The sequence below is a fragment of the Trichoplusia ni genome, chromosome 24 (assembly GCF_003590095.1).
Source record: "Trichoplusia ni isolate ovarian cell line Hi5 chromosome 24, tn1, whole genome shotgun sequence".
In the NCBI taxonomy this organism is placed as follows: Eukaryota; Metazoa; Arthropoda; class Insecta; order Lepidoptera; family Noctuidae; genus Trichoplusia; species Trichoplusia ni.
In genome coordinates, this window is record NC_039501.1 from 4,263,613 (window position 1) to 4,282,891 (window position 19,279).

At 37.5% G+C, this 19,279-nt stretch overlaps 2 protein-coding genes across 2 annotated transcripts; both read right to left on the bottom strand.

The window, feature by feature from the left end:
• Positions 1-484: 484 nt before the first annotated feature.
• On the bottom strand, positions 485-11,899 carry LOC113505183 (proton-coupled amino acid transporter-like protein CG1139). The gene is made up of 11 exons (XM_026887770.1): positions 11,427-11,899; positions 9,783-9,863; positions 8,925-9,034; positions 7,779-7,923; positions 6,306-6,436; positions 5,957-6,087; positions 4,891-5,007; positions 4,021-4,218; positions 3,468-3,573; positions 2,257-2,473; positions 485-1,659 (listed from the first exon to the last, which is right to left on the bottom strand). Exons 2-11 carry the CDS (start codon positions 9,813-9,815, stop codon positions 1,447-1,449), a joined length of 1,401 nt encoding a protein of 466 aa, XP_026743571.1. The 5' UTR covers positions 9,816-9,863; positions 11,427-11,899; the 3' UTR covers positions 485-1,446.
• A 4,575-nt stretch (positions 11,900-16,474) lies between these two features.
• Positions 16,475-18,945, bottom strand: LOC113505166. The gene is made up of 4 exons (XM_026887742.1): positions 18,343-18,945; positions 17,532-17,696; positions 17,050-17,127; positions 16,475-16,712 (listed from the first exon to the last, which is right to left on the bottom strand). The coding sequence occupies exons 1-4, from the start codon at positions 18,502-18,504 to the stop codon at positions 16,599-16,601; spliced, it is 519 nt and encodes a 172-aa protein (XP_026743543.1). The 5' UTR covers positions 18,505-18,945; the 3' UTR covers positions 16,475-16,598.
• Positions 18,946-19,279: the final 334 nt, after the last annotated feature.

A 19,279-nucleotide genomic window follows, 5' to 3' on the forward strand; every position in this document is an offset into this window, starting at 1 on the left:
TTTAGTACAACCGACTTTGAATAAAAACTGCTGAATCAAAATTTATTATGAAAGGAACAAACTACACCGATCTGAACGAAGGTATTTGGACTATCAAAACCGCAAACTAAAAAATCGTCTCATCTACTAATGGAATCAATATCTACTTATGGATTTGTATTGTCGGCATTTTATATAATATATGTATTTAGAAAGGGGAAAAAGTGTGTTCCAGGCAAATAGACGAGATACAAACAAATAGGTTAGGTGTCAAAAAATCGTGAGCGGGTTTATTTGTCACCAAATATGTCCGTTCCAAGCTGAACCTCGACTTTTAATATCAGTTAAAGTTAAAGCGGCAACCAAAATACATCAACTGTGAAAATTTCATCTATCACGCTACGCCTTTTATGTATAGGCCTGCATAGAGAAAGTTAAATAAAACATTCAAAGATTAATACAAAACATTTATTTGTATGATACATTAAAAAAAAATTATATTATAAAAACAACAGATTACAAAAACTGAAAATCAATCAAATTGTCAAAATCATTTTAGGACAAGAGGATTTTGAGAAAAACGAGCATTTTTGTCAATATGTTTGAACAGTAAATTTTCTGGTGATTGAATATGACGTAACTGAAGATTCGAATCCCACCCAAAACAAACATTTGCGAAATGAGCATTAGGTCCATTCTAAAATAAACTATTTGAAAGATAATATATAAGAAAAACAAAAACTGATGAAAAACACGCAAATAATTCGATTTAAGTAAAATAAATTTATAATAACTTCAGGCTGGAATTACTTTGCTTGTTTTTGGTTATTTCACGACCTGACAAAAGATTTTTAAAACGGACGCAGTGTTAATCTTTCCTCTGGTTTTGGTTGGTATTCATCAACAAAAAGCATTTTAGATAAAGCTTGTTTTATCAGGTCTTTCGGTCTCGTTACCTAGGCACTAAAGCAAGACAACGCGGCCAGACTTACATTACTTCATAAAAGCTGAAAGTTTCTCTATAAATACAATAAAACAGGCAACTTTCACTTTTTAAGAATAAGTCTTGAGGTGAGGTGGGCCCAAAGGCCCCCAGCCTAAGGGTCTGTCTAGATTAGGACCATGGTCGCGAAAGTTGAAAGAAGTAATGGTGGCTCAGTATCGGATATGAGGACCTCCGAATTCCAACTAAGATACCAGATCCTCATCTTTTAAAATTAGTTCAACCCAGTTTTGAGAGGTCCACCGATCCATCGGGCTGGGGAATGCGTTAAACAGTGTTTGCCGATTCGCAGACTCTGCTCAGGCCATTGATCCACGACAGATATGGCCAGCGCATTACACTTTAGCTTCATTTTACACAGTGTGCTTATCGATGAAATCGCTATCGTCAGTTATGTTAGAAGATACAAAAAGAAATTAAAGGTTAAAAGGAAGCTGACGATTGTTTACCAAAACTACAATGTTTTAGTTAATGTTCGTATCAATAAACACTGAGACCAATTCCATAGTGTTTACGAGACTTCCGCAGATGAAGACGAAGATCCCAATGACTATAAGAATTATCGCTCTCCACATTCTCCAATTCATGTGGCCCAGTCCAGGCCTCTCCCAGATTACCAAGAGATTGATGACATTAGGCCAAATAAAGGCCATGTTTGACAGGCAGAAGGTTCCCAGCTGAAAGTTCATTTGTGTATTTAAAAAATCACTCACATTACAATCAAAACAGGCGCATATGGAATAATTATAACATAACATGTGACTTTGTCCGATTGATTACAAATTTTAGTAGTCACGAAATAGAGATGAGGCCGACATCGACATCACACAGAAAGGTCCGGTACACTCAAACACACTACTAGGGTATTTCATTAAAAAATCGCAAAAGTCCGCCAGACAGGTTTTCCAAAAATATTGCATACGAAGAAATAATATAGCTATTTTAAATCCGAAACAAATCTGCTTACTCCGACAGAAAAACAAAGTGGATAATTATGTATTTTGCCTTTTGTACTGTTAACTAAAAATGGAAGCGATAAAGCGATTTAAACTCTAGAATGACGTCACTTACTAGTACGCTTTTTAATAGCAAATGATGTTCTTAGCCCTCACTGCCATACAGATGATTCATCATCTTAAATGCTTTTAATCTTCCTTACTATAATGATACGATTAAATGAAAGGTAAGCTCTTTTTTTGAAATCTGACTGACTAGTATTAGATTTGGACAAATACCCGAAAAAATATACGCAAATAATAGAGAGGGCTACTTACAAATCCCATAATGGCATTAATATTCGGAAAGACGATCGCCACTATTCCGATGGCTACGACGAGTATCGCTCGGTACAAAAGCTCCCATTGATCTCTTTTTTCTATAGGATGCCTTTGCTTCAGGTAGTAGAAGCATAGGTTGAATGGCACCCAGAAGTTCAAAGCGTGGGTCACGTAGATCATAACGGCAATTGAACCTTTCAGTAATTTAGGCACTCTGAAATTTTGTGATAAATTTAACTACTCTTCAATTTCTTTCTATGTTTAAGTATAGTCAGTGAAGTTTTCAAATAGCATATTTTTTTAAGGCGTATACTACTTTTATTTCTATAAATTATGTTTTTATAAATTATATTAAAAGCAAGTATTTAGCTTATGTATTAATAGAAAATAAACAATATACAATTTACAAAGCGTCAAAACATACATCTTCATCAAAGTCGGGCAACGTGCCCAGAAGGCTGAGTGAGTATCAAATTTGAATAAATATTACCAGTATATTTTGATTTCTTTCGGAGAATTTTACTCGACAATTACTTCGAATTTGATGCAACAATGACAATCAACTTGGGGTAGGCCTATGTTTAACAAGTAACCATAGTTGCTTAAGTTGAAGGATTGTCAAAAATTGTACCCCAGACACGCAAAAAGTAACTTTAACCCGGACGCAAAAACAGGGGGTTTATAAGTTTGCCGTATCTATCTGTCTCTGGCATCGTAGCTTTTGACGGATCGAGCGATTTCAATTAAGTTTATTTTTTATTCAATGTGAATTATGTACGACTGTTCGAAGTTTGTTAAAAATGTGTTTGGGAGTTAAACTTGTTACAGAACTTTTTGTATAGTAAGGCCAACGAGACGAGAAGAAAAAAAGTAAACAAGCGTCCGCTTGTTATTGAGTTACATTGCGATAGCGAAGGATTATTATCCATGTCCTTATCACTCGTACGCGCATATATGGCGTGACTTGGTCGATGACAGCTGTCGTTATGTGTTTCGTGGTACAAGAACGTCAGTACGGCAGTTGTCAACATTTGGTCCATGTTGTGAACAAGTTCATTCCTTCATTTCCGTCAATATTCGAACTTTATAATATTTTTTTCAAATAAATATGTTATGAACCCCTGAAAATTTGTTTACATTCTTTATCTCGTCTCGTTGGCCTTACCATATCTTGTTAAGTGTTTATGGTACTATATTTAATTACTTACAGTGTCATGGGAAAGTTAATTGTTATGGGAGACTCGGAACGCTCCAAGAACGCCGCATAACCGAAGAACGAGACCAGGAAAGTGCAAACGACAATCAATGCCATCCCTGAAAATGGAAGCGTTTCAAAACAAAACCGGCCTGCTTGTCTAGAGGTGGGTTTGATTCCCACCCAGGACAAATGTGTGATGAGCACGATCATTTGTGAAAATATATTATGAAAATATGTATTTAGATATATAGGTATGAATATGTTTGTCAGTTAGTACTCATAATATGAGCTTTGCTTAGTTTGAGCCTAGATGGCGTTGTGTGCAAGTTGTGGAATATTATAATTATTAACTATTAAATTCTGACAAATTTATGTAGAGTGATGACTACCCAGGTAACTGTTTTGAGGAAGTTAAAAGGCAGCCGCTTCTTCTAAAACACTGGTACTTAGCTGCATCCGTTTAGACGGACAGCCGACTCAAACATAGTTGGGAAAAGAGTAAGAAGATGATGATGATGATGATGATGATGATGATGACTTTTTAGTGTCAAAAAAATGCTTACCGATCGCCAGGGCCTCCGGAAATTTTTGAGGCTCTCGCATGTTGTTTTCAATGGCAATAACGACACCAGCACACGACATACTGAACACGGACATCCCGATAAACTCGAACGTGTTATAAGGCGTCGTTGAAATAATCATGCCTTGGAAAGTCGGGTTTAAATGAAAGCAATAGTAGATAGAAAGAGCAATACAAAACACTGGAAAAAAAATCAGCTTATTAGAGCAATCATGTGTCGTAAAAAATAAATTATATGATGGAATAAATTTAATAAAACCACATTCTGGACTTGAACCTGCGATTCGAGGTGCAACGGAAGAGACGCTCAAAGCCGCAGACGCAATGTCTCTGTCACACCATGAGTTCAAATATTTCCAGAGTATCTGGGTGCGTTACTCCAGGATTCGCAGATGCGAGTCCTGTCTGAGGTACAAAAAAACATTACTTCTTTTTTTATCTAGCCCACTGTGTTCCGCTGCTGGGCAAAGGCTTACCCCAAGCACAACGGAACCAGCCCGCGCGGTAAGCATTTAGACCTTCTCGACGGCAACGCCTGTGTGGTGACTTTTGCGCACCGGTCACTGTCCATGCGGCTGACGTTACCCGCTCAATCCCATTTTAATCTGTCAGCCTTTTGCTGGATATTATTTATTATTTTCTCATATTATTTTATTAGGGAAACAAATAATTGTCTAATGTGTCGCACAAAAGATTAACATACAAAACACAGGTAATCGTCCAATCCACAACGTTCCCACATATCCCTAAGGTATCCACGTGATTTACTTTAAAAGACCCCAAATAATAAGTCTCAAGGTAGGCAATACATTCTTAACAATTTTTAATTCTACAAATAAATGTAAAGACTTACCGATGACAACGTTTGCCGCTATGGAAAATGGCGCCAAATATTTCAAATGCCTGATTAAGCAAATGCAGACAACAACAGGAATCATAATTGCCAAGTAAACTCTTAGTGACGGGTACCCTACAATAAAATGTACACATCTTAGGATAAGAACTAACATTTACAATCTATTGCGTTTTTTTAGGTTAAGGAATGTTCACCTCCTAGAAGGAGGAAGAGGGCAGTGTCAGCCTAAACCTGGAACTCAGTGCTACGCCTCGCTTTGAACTGTGCGTTGCAATGTGTAGCAATCATCAGGCATCGAAAATCTGCTGACCGGTCATGGCTGTTTCGGTAAGTAACTGTGTCGGATCCGACGTGAATTAACTGGAGGGCGTTACCACTGTGGTAACCCAGAAGATGACGAAACACACTTTATTAGACTGCACAGTGTGGGCAAATGACAAACGCAACTTGGTCGCAAATCTAGACGGGCAAGCGCTCTCACTACCCGCAGAAGCTGCTGAACGCGAGCGGGAAGTGACTACAGACAACCAGTCGCGGCGCAGGCGGCTTGTGCGTCGAAGTCAAAACGACCTGCGACCACCGTAAGGTAGGGCCTGCGGGTGGCAGGGAGGGCACCCTGCCATCCGACCAGCTAACAGGCCAAGAAGGAGACGGAAGTGTCGTCCTGCACGTCCGTTCTCACGAGGAATGAGAGGTTGGCTTTTAAACCAACCTTTCGAGAAGAAGTCCAAAAGGACATAGGCCGGTCAGAGTCGCGCTGAAGCATGCGCGAGTGATCCTGTGGCTCTGGCTCAGGCAGTTGAAGGGGCCCGGGTAGTTTTTAGTCGGTGGGAGTCCGGTCCCCTCGCCGTGGGTTGAAGTCATTTGAGTTTCACCCCGGATATATATTAATATTATATAGTATTATATATGTAAAAATAAGCGAATGCATGGACAGACGAATGCTTGTCCTGAGTGTGGGTGTCTTTGTGCCTGTGAATATTGTGTTTGTGAAGCTCCCGCAAAACAAGGATTAAAATGCCTTAATGCGGGTGTCGTTTAAATAAAAGGTTTATTATTTTACCTGGGGAACTGCCAAGAAAAGAAGTGTCCTGGGTATTTTCGACCAGCTGTTTTAATTGTTTAGCTATAATTATTTGATAGCAACAACAACAACCAAACAGATCTAGGCATATTATAGAGTCTACAGTATATCTGCAAAAGAATAAAAGTTATCTTAGGTGAAAAGTAGAGACTGACCATGACCATGCTATTTTTCTATGAATGCCCCTTTCCCTCGCTGTCAGACATTAAAATTTATTTATGTCTACAATTATGCCGTATATTTATTAAATTACAATAATAAGGGTTTGTGTGATCCACAAACCATTATTGTACAGTTACTTTAAAAAGAGAAAAAAATAAAGTAAAACCTAAATGCTGTGGATAGCTTCCTGATGTTTTCAAATTTACACGTCATGAAGGCTGCTTCACCCACATCGGAATATGACATACTAGGTATCCGTGTCCGCCTGTACAATATTTGGGCTGACTGCACAAGTAGCTGAAAATAATAACACACGATCTAAATATAAGGTATATATAAAAAGAAAGCCCTGTTTGTTACACTATTTATAACTCCAGATCAGCTGAACTGATTTGGCTGAAAATTGGTGGGGAAGTAAGGAAGTAGCTTAGAACTAGGATGGAGGACTTTTTATCACAATTTCTATTGGTTCCAAGCTACCTCCTCGTAAAGGGTGGTGGGGGGGTGGGGTCAAGGCTACATTTATGCCGACATTCCTGTTTTTCATGGTAACAGAAACTACCGCGCGCTGTAAAAGTCCACGCGGACGGAGTCGCGGGCAACAGCTAGTAGAGAAATAGTTGACATACTGAGGAGGTTCCCAATTTGTCGGCTTTTTATGTTTGTTACCTCAGAACTTCGGACTGGATGAACTGATTCTGTTGATGCTTTTCAACAGGATAAGGTAAGAGTTGGAAAAACAATGGTCTTCAAAAGTACACCAATGAATGTCTAAGACTAATATAATAGGGATCATGATGGGGTATGAAAAGCAAAAATCTATTGAGTCGGTCATTTCGATAATTAAAAGTATTAGAAACATTTTTGCCGTTTTTTCAACAGCAAAAATTAACAATGACAAACTGGTTGAATGTTTAGGAGGCTTGTGACGTAATGACTTCGAACAATTTAGACACAATCGTGACGTCACGCAGTAAGTTACATTCACTGTAATTTGATCAATATGTGTTTGCGGGACGAAAGAAAAGAATACGTATCCATTATTATGCTTTATACTGCCAAACAGACACTGAAAAACAAATTTTAATGTCCCTAAAATTATTTCGCATAAAACAGCCAGTTCCAGGGCTATGGAATGCCGCATTCTTGGCGTTAGGTGGTAAGACCTAATTCCGAACATCACGCTGCGTTCTAAAACGGGGATTATAGACGTTGGCAAAAAGGCTGCCAGGCTAAAATGGGATTGGGCGGATCACGTCAGCCGTATGGAAAGTGACCGCTGGGCCAAAGTCACCATACTATGGGAGCCGGCGGATAGATGGCGTCGTCGTGGGCGACCTAGGAAGCGGTGGCGAGACGACCTTAACGCTTTCCGCGCAGGCTGGTTCCATGAGGCCCAGAATAGAGAATCGTCGAAGGATTTGGCCTTTGCCCAGCTGTGAAACACAGTGGGCTAGAGAGAAAAAACAGCCAGTTTAATTAGATCTAACAACTAGATAGTGAATCGTTCCTGGTTTGATGTCAGGTACAAATCAAACACCGAATGAAACAAATCAATTTTGAGAATAAGATCCCTTTAACGCAATATCAGTCTAAACTTGACGACTGAACTATATTTATCAACATTGAACTTACTTACATGTAGACAATACGCCATGTAGATACCGAAGATAACGTTGAGTGGTATGGCGATGCCTACTCCTGCTTTCATGTACGCCACGTGACCGCTAAGGATTCCGCCTCCCAGGGCACCCTTAACCAAATGCGCCACGGAGCCAAATACGCTGAAATATTAAGATATTTTACTAACAGGTAGTCCACTACGGGCCTGTTTCACAATCACTGATTAGCCAATATCTGGCAGATAAATTAGAAAAGCATGTCGATATTTGAAAAAACTTTCAAGTAATATAACGGGAACTTATTTGGTGGTGATACATCAATTAACAACCTATTAATCTATGCTCATATCATAAAGCTGGAGAGTTTTTTTTAACGCGGTAATCTCAGAAACTACTGGTCCGACTTGAAAAAATATTAGTGTTAGAGAGCCCATGTGTTAAGGACGGGTATAGGACACACACAATGATGTTTAGATTAATAGGAGCAGAGCAGAAACGAAATCTGTTAGGTGTATGGGAGAATACACATGCTCTCCAAACTTAAACGGTCTAAAAATTTGGAATTTATCACTTATCTCCATAAGCTAATATTTGTCTCTCCGAAGCGAATTCTGACAATTTAATACTAAAGATTCGGTCTATTACTAGAATTGCTTAAAGATTACTAGCTGTAAAAGGAAAATCCAATAATTGAGTTCAGTGGCGCAGATTTCATAAAGTGATCCCAGATTACATCCTACTAATATACTGGGATATATGGGTGTGCGGATGGTTATTACTCTTAAATTCAAACCACTGAACGGATTTAGAAGCAACTTAGTACTCAGATAGCTTATAACCAGGATAAACGAAGATAATATTTTTTATCCCGATATTTTCTGTGTGATCATTTTCGATTTGACCCGATAATACAAAAACTAAAGGCTAAACCCAAGAGCAGCGCTGCAAGACATCACGACACAGTGAGCTCATACTTAATTCAATATGAAGGTAGAATGAGCAACATCTTCTGTCAAGATGATACCTGCAAAGGTGTCGAAACGTCGGGAACTAAAATCTAAAATTAAACCGCGATAAAATCCGTAAAAGTAGTTTCATTCAATGTCTAACATTTGCGAAAACCTAAGAAACCACTAAACAGCTAGTATGTTAATATACTTCACCTGGTAAGTTTAACATCTTTCCTGTGCTTAACATAGTCATAGCTATCTTCATCCGCCTGGGTGGCTGCGACATTACGAAAGTTTCGGCTTGGCCTCGGACCAGCGGCGACCTGAGGATAAAAATAGATAGATAGATAGAATATTCTTTATAGCACACCACATAAGTACAGGATTAGATACAAATAAAAAGTTACATGGTGCCTCAATGCATTCTTATCTATATCGAAATATAATTATATATATCGAAATTACGTTTTATATGCATTTATTTCACCAGTTAAACATCTAAGAAGATCTATGGTGTTGACGCTTTAGGTAGGCTAGTTATAGGTGAATAAGTTCTTTTTTAAAAGTTTAAGGGTGTTTATGTCATGTGTTTTATAATGAACAATTCGTCGCGTACAAATGGTTGCCGGTTCGACATAGGGAATGACTCGCGGGGGGCGTGGATCACATAAAACATAAGGTTTGAGTAGAAGCACAGTTCGGCAACGCACGCATACTGGCCCTTGTTTCGCGGCGAACGCGACGTTATCCTGCCTGTCATTGTTAAAGCCCTCTCCCTGTCGCCTACTTATGGAAAGCTACATTCTTTGACGGCACGGATAGCCGAGTAGTTGAGGTCACCATGTCAAACCCAAAAGACGCGAAGTATGACAGGATCAATCCCCTCGTAGGACAAGCATTTGTGGGATCCTCGAATGCTTGTCCCTAGATTATTTGTACTTTTATTATTTGTGACGCAAGGATTGAATTCCTTATTGCAGGAGTCGTTTTTAAAAAGAGAAAAATATTGCCTTATTTTTAAGACTTAATATTAATGTGGACTGTAGTAACCCATTATAGCTCAGAAATTACCTTTTCTTTGTGTTGCTGGAATATGTTCCTCATCTTGGTAGGATTGTTGTGGTCACTTAACGATTATGACATAAGGTCGGGCTGCAACAATTAACAATTATTAAAATCACTATGGCGAAGAAGAAACATGATTACACTGGTCTTTTATAAATGAGTAGATACTAATGCCTCTCTTAGGCGTTATCAGCAATTTCGACGAGGTCCAATGCATAGACGGCGATGATATACATATGTACGTAGTTTGAAACCACAGAGATATATTCTGTAACCAATACTTTACACATCGTCTAAATGGTCTAAAGAGAATTTGATATTTCATCGATAACTCTCACTTTAGTAGTAACTGAAATGTAACTTCTGATCCACACAAGACGACCCACTGACCTGTCAATTTTAGATTATAATATAATATAATATATCCGGGGATAGAATCATTTATATGTTAGAGGAGCTCGTGGCTAAGCCATAACCGCATAAGTGATACGATCACAGGTTAAGCTATGCTTGACGCGGTTGGTCTGTAGATGGGTGACCATCTTTGTCATAACGAGTTCCTCCGTGTTTCGGAAGGCACGTTAAATTGTGGGTCCCGGCTGTTATTCCTACATCTTTGACAGTCGTTACAGGTAGTCAGAAGCTTGAAAAAGTCTGACAGCCAGTCTAACCAAGGGGTATCGTGTTGCCCAGGTAACTGGGTTAAGGAGGTCAGATAGGCAGTCGCTCCTTGTAAAACACAGGTGCTTAGCTGAAACCGGTTGGACTGGTAGCCGACCCCAACATAGTTGGGAAAAGGCTAGGCCAATGATGATAATATATCCGGGGACAACTCACACACGGTTATCTGATCCCAAGCTAAACAGAGCTTGTGTTATGGTAACCAGACAACTGATAAACTTACTTATATATTTCTAAATACATACATATTATAGATAAATTACACCCAGACACAGAACAAATGATCGTGCTCATCACACAAACCGTTTCTTCTGGGTGGGAATCGAACCCACGACCTCCGGTATAGCAGTCAGGGTCACTCACCACTAGACCAACAGGCCAGTCAAAATAATACTCAAAAGAATAGGAGAGTCAGTGCTTCAAGTGTTAGTTGATGATTCTATGTTTTAAAATGGAGCTCGCGGTGATATTTAACCAAACCAGCAGAGGTCCAACAGCAACCGATTCAAATGATATTATAACGGCTGTGGAAGAGAGATGCAGCTATCTGCCGCTGTTGCTATCACGCTTCCACAATGCTCCACTTCCACTCTGACTGAATATCTAAAAGACTTATGGGAAACACACCTCCAAACCGACACTTCGCTTACGTCACTAATTCTTATCAATTCAACTAGGAATCAATAAAAAAAAATTCACACTAAATTAGAAACATGGGATTTGTATTGGCGTATCTTCTGCGTAACTTTACAGCATATGCTAGAAAATCACTTTTCTATACGTAAAAGAAAAATACGCAACTTGTCCAGAGAATCATAATACATCAAAAATATCCTACTGTACGTAGACGAATTTACTCGCAATAAGTAAAGAATATTCTCACAAAAATCAGCTTTTGACGGTTATTAATATCCGATAGTCAATATCTAGATACTATATAAAGCTACTTGGTAAACCCAAAATACATACCATAATAACGATAAAGGCAAAAAAATGTATCCAAAAATATTTTTTCACAAAGTCTTGATCCTTCCAATTGTCTCACTGTTGTCCCGACTTCTTTTTACAATTGTCTGTCAATATTGTTCTTTTACGAAAAAACAGCCGTTACTTTGTCAAAACAAAGAGGTGTATTTACATTCTTTTTATCTATACTTCTTCTTAAGTGGGTGGCGACTTGATGTGCCCGGCCCAGAAATATGAATGACGACTGATGATACCCATCATCATCAGCCCATCTCAGTCCACTGATTGACCTCTTCATGGCAGACAAGGCAAGCAGGCAAGCCAGAAGATCGAGCTCAGTGTCTGGTCTTTTTGAAGCTTTTTAAAGGTCAAATTACGTTGGACAGCACCCAGTTTCGCCCAAACGTCACCGCTTCTTAAGTACCTTTTAAGAAACGGCACAAAGTTCCCAGCTTTTTTTCCGATTACAATATTACAAAATTAAACTGTCAACTATTAAGGCCAAGGTCAGGTCAGATCGATTTTGATAATTGAGTTTGTTTTATCTGGTACTGGATGGGTAAAGCCAAGAAACCAAACGGCATTTTGCCTTCAAATTTCTACAGAATTATAAATAAATATAAATACATAGGTATAAATAAAACCTCAAAACCCTGGATTTTTATTTTATGTAAGGCTTCTTGAATTTAATTGGTCTATATGAGCTGAGCCTTCTTAAAACAAATTGTATGCGTATAAAGGTGGCCGCTCTCAAATTCTCTACAGTAAATTACTTTCCAAGAAATTCTATGGTGGGTAAGATATATCAGGTGTGAATTACGAAGCACAATTAAGTAGAAGGCTCGTCGACTGCCAAAATCTACACCTGAGACACACGCTGGATAGGAATCGGAGGAATTTTCAGATAAGTAGGATTGAAACGCTTATGTCTTCAAACCACGCTGAGGGCACGGCGTTGGGATATGTCGGACTCTCGCCGACTAAAAACTCCCCGTTCGAATCGTGCTGGCATCAAAACGCGGCTGACGTCACACGGTGCGCCACCTACCACTACCTGTCATTCCCCCGAGGGAGCGCATGTCTATGAGGGTCGACGGGCCACGAGTCTTGACGAGTGCTGTGCGACCAAGTCTACGCACACCTTAAATGGTTGCCATGCTTACGATTACTTTATAATGGAAAAATACAGTTGTGTTTAACGGTTCATAATAAGTTGGCTGCAGTTAAAATCAGCCAACCACGCATACATATAATGTCTGAAGTAAAAATGACAAACGACATGGTACTGAAATCGTTTTTAAAAATATTATTTTTCTTAGAGGTGAGTTTTCTTTTTTGGCGTATTCGCATTTTTTTTGAGGTTATCAATCGGTAGACTTTCTCCCGTCATGTCTTGGTTTTAATCGAATGATTACGAGCTAAGACTCTGGAAATAGATATATGCAAATCGATTCGTGCTGTGGCGCAACTCGATCTCACTTAATTTGGTTCTATAGTAACATTTAACGGTCGATCGCGAAATGAATCAAATCCAAAATGAGGACCGAAAAGCAAGGTCACAGCTCATTATGAACCCTGACACGCACAGCAAAAGTAGAAGAATTATACCACAATAACATCTTCCTCCTATAACAGCAACAATACCTTTAAGAGATGGTTGGTAGGTGCTGAGCCCAACCAGAGTCGCACAAAACATTTGTGAGCGATCCCGTGACTCAGCATTACAAGGGGGGCAAGCAAATGACCTTCAGTCCAGCTGAAGTTTTGTGGAGGATCACTTTCTGCCCTCGATGGGGCTGAAGTCATTAGCGTTTCAATCCGGAAAATGAAAATTTAAACAGACCTTGACTAATATATTACTGTACATGCTTTCTAGGTAAGTATACAAATACAAGCCCAAAACAGTACATTTGAGCCCGTAGATATAATAGCTGACATCGGTAGCCTGAATGAGAAGAAGATATTACTCAACCGTAGTGACGTGACCTTAGCCGAAGAATCCAGTCACATAAACATAATCACATTTGATTCCTATGAGCGAGGCAACAACAGCGGACTCTTTCGTCCAATCACAGTCGCTGACAATGAAACTAAAAGTGAAATAGTAGAAAAACAAAATCGTAGATGGCTGCCAACAAAGAAACGAAAAAGAGTATACACGCTTGCAACTAAATAATTACTAAGGTAAAAGCACCTATTACGGAGGTATTTCGCAACATTTGAAAGTAAGAAACAAAAATAAGAATTTGTAGGTATTTCTAAAGGTGGAAAAAAATTCTATCGTTAAAAGTGGAATTTATATTTTGTATTGCCGTTGAGACTATGATTCTGTTGATGATATTTCTTATTTTAAAGAAATATTTAAATAGTCTGGTCGATTTTCCCTTATACGGAGGTAAAATTTTGCTCTGATCCTATTACTGCGGTAGACGGCTCCTAATACGGAGGGTCAGAACTTATATTCATTAAAGTTCCGTACAAATAATATTTATTTAATAATAGTTATGTGTTAGTAAAAGTTTTTCCTTTTTACTGAAAATTGATTTTATTAAATTGCGTAATCAAATTAATGGTGAATGAATTATTTCCATTTTGAGTAACTCTGACAATAACATCTAATATGTATGGGACCCAAATACGGCTAGGCCTATAATAATTAAGGACATCCCTCTATAGAGCTACTGTTGTTGATATCGCGTTCTGTAGTAAGTATTTTTTTCATAGTAATTCTGATCTTGATCTGACCTGATCTGAAATTGTTGAGAATCAATAGTATTCGAGGGATTAAATCACTTTCCCCGGCACCCGCAGTTCTACAGAACAACGTCTATCGATAAAACTGAAAAATAAGGTATAATTATACCAAGTTTCATCGAAATCGAACAGTTATTTTTCTCGTGATGACTGAACATACAGACAGACAAAATAAATTTTAATCACATATTTGGGTTTGGTCACTCGCTGCTGTTTATTTTTTCAATATTTTCAGTGTACTGAATTGACCCTTCTACAGATTTATTAAATTTATAGATAAATGAATAGAACCGTAATAGGAGATCTTAGAACCCTACACGGAGTTACCTGGAAATAATTACCGCCGTAATAGGAAAACTACTCATGTTTTCGATAATCCTAATTCTGACCCATAAATATTTCGATAAACAAAAGAGTAAAAATGCCTAATCAAACATTAACAGTTTTTTGGCTCAGATTTGTAAAACTCAAGTCAAAATTTATACAAAATAAATGTTTTGTGATAAATCAAAATACACCTTCCCATTTTTGCCTCTTCTAAGAAACTAACATTTTGTACTCGACAGTTTTCATATTTAACTAGATTTCCAATTAAGAACACATACCACAGAATATGGTTTTTAAGTTATGTGATTAATAATTATTTCAACTAAACTTGAAACTAATTGAATAAGTTAATCAATTGAAAGTTATAAACAATTAAACATGACCAGTACTTTTCCTATTTCGGAGTCATAACACCGTATTAGGATTCATTTTTAAAATTTGTATCGTATTACGGCGGTGTTTTATTTTTAAATTTTTTGGTAAAAAATGACTTACAAATATAAAATAAGCTATTTAAATAGTGAGTGTAATAATAAGAAAATGCTATAAATAACAAAAGAACAAACTCGAACGGCATCTTAATACGAAAAACTTAGTTTCTAAATATTTGTGTATTTACTTTTGTTGTTCCGCGTTTGTATGGAAACACCTCTCACGTCGATTACGTTACAGAGACTGATTGATTTTGTTGTGTTGTCTATCTGCTATAATTGCAAATGTCAGTTAAGTCATAAAGTAAAAGATTTAGAATAAATAGTTTCGGTTTCGGTCTACCTACACTGAATAAAACGGGAATAAAACGCGAAAATATAAATACCACCGTAATAGGAAGCGATTTTGACTACCGCCGTATTAGGAGCGTTTACCTTAGTGTTATGAAGAATAATCTTGTGATGAAATACAAAATAAAAAATAAATTATAAGATTTTTATTAACCACCGGCGCAAAGAACGGATTAAGTTTGACGTGTCTGTCTCTCTGCCTGTCTATAGCATCGAAGCTCCCGAACGGATTGAGCGATTTTAATTAAGTTTGTTTTTAATAGAAGGTCATTGCATTTGCCATTTTGTCTTGTTGTATACGTCATTTAATATCTTGGCCTATAAAAGCGAAACGGAGCTCTATGAGGTGTACAGCAATGTCTCTCTCACACAAGAACAGTTCTGTTATAATAACTGAACTATCCGATCAAGTACAAGTCGAACTCGTGACACTGAGAGTACCGGCAAAATAAGCTGAAAAAGCATATTTTGAAAGAAAAAGGTAACCTATTCAAATTTATCACCAAACTAACCGACATTTACTGTTTGTAGTTATATTGGCAACTGGAATATATCATCTGTGAAAATTTTATCAGTCCTTCTATTACGATTATGAAGAGAAAAGCTGATGAACAGATGGACAAAGATTGAAGAATTAGTAGCATGTTTCCATTTTTATCCTGTAGGTCTAGTTTACCAACTATTTCAATATTTAAACCATGCTATATTTTATCAATCAATTCCGCGTTCGCTGTTTCTCGCTTAACTGATAATTAATTTTAATTTAATTAACTGTGTCCGTTAACATGCATGAATGGGGTTCTGATTGAAAATATCAAACGCTGTAGATAAGTTTTTATTTAAAATATTTGTTTGCCTTATCGTTCTGGAGCAAATATTTTTTATTGCTCCTTATAGTTTTATCCATAAAATGAATAAATATTTTTTTGTCTCGGGAATATACATTGATCAAATAACAGTAAAAAAAACTAGCGATTGCGTATAAATTTTACGAAATCCTGTCCTGCCCCAAATCCCGTCTCCAAAACTTTAAAACAGTTTATCTCGTAAATTTGTGTTGCTCACAAACATAATCAGTCAAATATTGTTTAATGATCTGAAGGAAATGGATTTTTAGTTTTGCACCCTGTCATCACATCCATTTACTCTTATAAGATCTCTTTAATTTAGTCAGATACAGATCAGATACAGATCACAGTTATTCAAGTAGATGACGATACCACGCCAGGGCCGCTGTGCGTGACATATCAAGAGCTCAATCTCCGCCTAGGACAAGCATTTGTGTAAAACACGAATTGAAATAACACATTACCTAAGCAAATTTCTTTTTATTTATAATATAGAGTAATCGAGGAGATATTTTCTTCATGCGTGACACCACTTTGTAGAACTCGCTGCCTGGTCTAATTTTAGCCTTGATTGAACCCTGAAAAGAGCCTTGGTTTAATATAAAGTAAATAATAAAAGATCTTACAAATGAATTACGAGTATAAGGACTCAGAAAAAATCGTCATTCTCTTTGACATCTGATATAGTCTAAACATCCCATCAAACAATAAATTCAGCTTTTTGCGGTACACTGCTCGACATAGGTTTCCCCAAAGTTGCCCCACAGCACCAAATTCTTCGCCTTCCAGATCCAGTGCAAGTCAAACCTTTATTTGATTGCTTAATCCTTCAATGTATTGTCAAAATTTAACGGGCTAGGTAGGTAGAAACAATATACTTGATTTTTATTTATTTTTTAATATTGAAGATCTTACCAAAACTTTCTTCGGTGATCCCATTCTAAGAGCACTTTTTGGATCTACGTCTTCCTTCCAGACTCCATTCCAGTAATCCTAAAAAAAATAAAGAATTAAAATAATTGTATAGTGAGTCTACCGCAACCCCTACAAGAAAATACTATGCAGTTTTTTAAACAAGAGCTGCAACAAGGGACTATACATGGCGTAAAGCATCTACTAATGTATAATGGACGATTTTCGAACTATTATGTTACGATTACGCGTCTTCTCTTCGTTAACGCAAAACCAGAAAATATTGTGCAATACTGGCTCCACAAATTCCATATAGAAAATAATTGTTGCGCAATCTTTAATCCCTACACTATCACTAATATTGTACAGATGATTGTTTGCACATACATTATACTTACACACACATAATTCCTCATCAGGACAAATTACATATGATCAGCATTCCAGAAAGCAAGGGTTAGTCCTAAAAAGCAGTTGAAACATACCCCAGATCTGAGAATCTTTAGTCGATCGACTTCATCTCCAAGATCTTCAGATTTGTCAGGACGTAACAAAGCGGATTCCTTAGCTACTACCAACACGAGTTCTGGGGGCGCCTTCACCGGTATCAGTTCATTTTCTTCGGGTTCAACTGCTATATCTTGTAGTACCTGGTAAAATTAAGTTTATCAAAATATCTTGTGAATGTAAATACTAACGACTTATGGAGACTTAAAGCAAATGAAGGTCTGCTTTTAAAAGAGAACGGCGCTATTTGTGAATATGACCATTTCTCCTCTTTAAATAAGTTGAAATACATAAAACAAATTTATTCTGTAACATTTCTTTTATGCTCATTTAAAGAATAGTCTAGGTCTTTGAAGGAAAATGTATTTTAACGGCCGGTGACATTGACTAACGGCTGCTAATAGTTGTAATCCTTTCATTTCTTATTCCCACCGGTCGACCATGAACATAATCATGGTGGATTTTAAACTTCGCAGTTCAATGTTTGGCTTGAATGGCGACTTGCAGTTTCTAACAGTACAAATGTGACTTTTGCAATGTTGTGTGTACTTCCTAAATCATCTAAACTAAAACGCCAGTTACAAACTATAAAAAAAAAACAACCCGGGAAACGAAATATTCAAAAACCTAATCTGAACTTGCCGAGCCGCAGTGAGTACCATTGGTGATCAATGATCTCACCTTCATTAAATGAGAAAATGTCTGTGCCCATAAATGGAACGTCTATTAGCTATTACTAAGGTACTTTTTGATAAGCATCGAGTGTCAGATAATGACTATTGAACTTACTTCAGTATATTTATACTGCGACACAAATCTCCGAGCCAAATCATTATACATATTTGGTTGCTTTGTATGTGGATTGCTACCTATGAGATCAGCCATGTCACCTGCCGCCATTTCCCTGGCGAACTGCTGCATTGTTTCCTGATCAAACAATAAAGGGGGCATTTATATATTGGGCCTGTAAGTTAAGGCTTTTATACCTTATCCACTAAAGCATAGAGTTCATATTGATTTTTCGACTCTAGCATTCTATTAAGGAACCCTTACTACCTCGGTATTTTCTCCTCTATAAGGTTTAGTACTACTAGATGCACCTAATCCCACACTTTACGTAGAAATGTTAATAAGTACCTCAAATACTTTCTTTTTAGATTCATCGTTTCGACTTTGTTCTTCGTCTACTGCTGTCAAGTGTATTTGATGTTCTCCACTGTTTCCTGAATTATCATCTCTATTCTCAGCTTCCGAAGAGCTAACCAATCTGAATGGCCCGTCAAAATTTTCTTGAGTCACTAGATCGTCTCCAGAGTTCTCTTCGTTGCGCTAAACAAAATAAAAAATGTCATGTATCCGTCTGTTACCATGTGGTACTGGAGCAGAAATAACAGACAAACCAGTTTACAGTATGCGCTCCTAAATCTCGAGAATTTTTTGCATTTACCTAATTGGAGAATCTTTTGTTTTGTATTCAATTAATTAAATTTTTGGGCGTTTCCGAGAACTGTAACTAAGACAGGCCTAATATATTTTTGCTACATAAACAGCGTGCGAAAAACAAGTCATTATCTTATGAGTATAAAATCAAAATCAAAAGTTTTTATTTCAAGTAGGCCCTTCTCCAGGCACTTTCAAAACGTTAAGGTTATGGCTCTAGTAGCGCCATAGTCCATCAATGAAAGTAATGAACATTGTCATTCTTTTCTATTTTCGTGTCGGATGC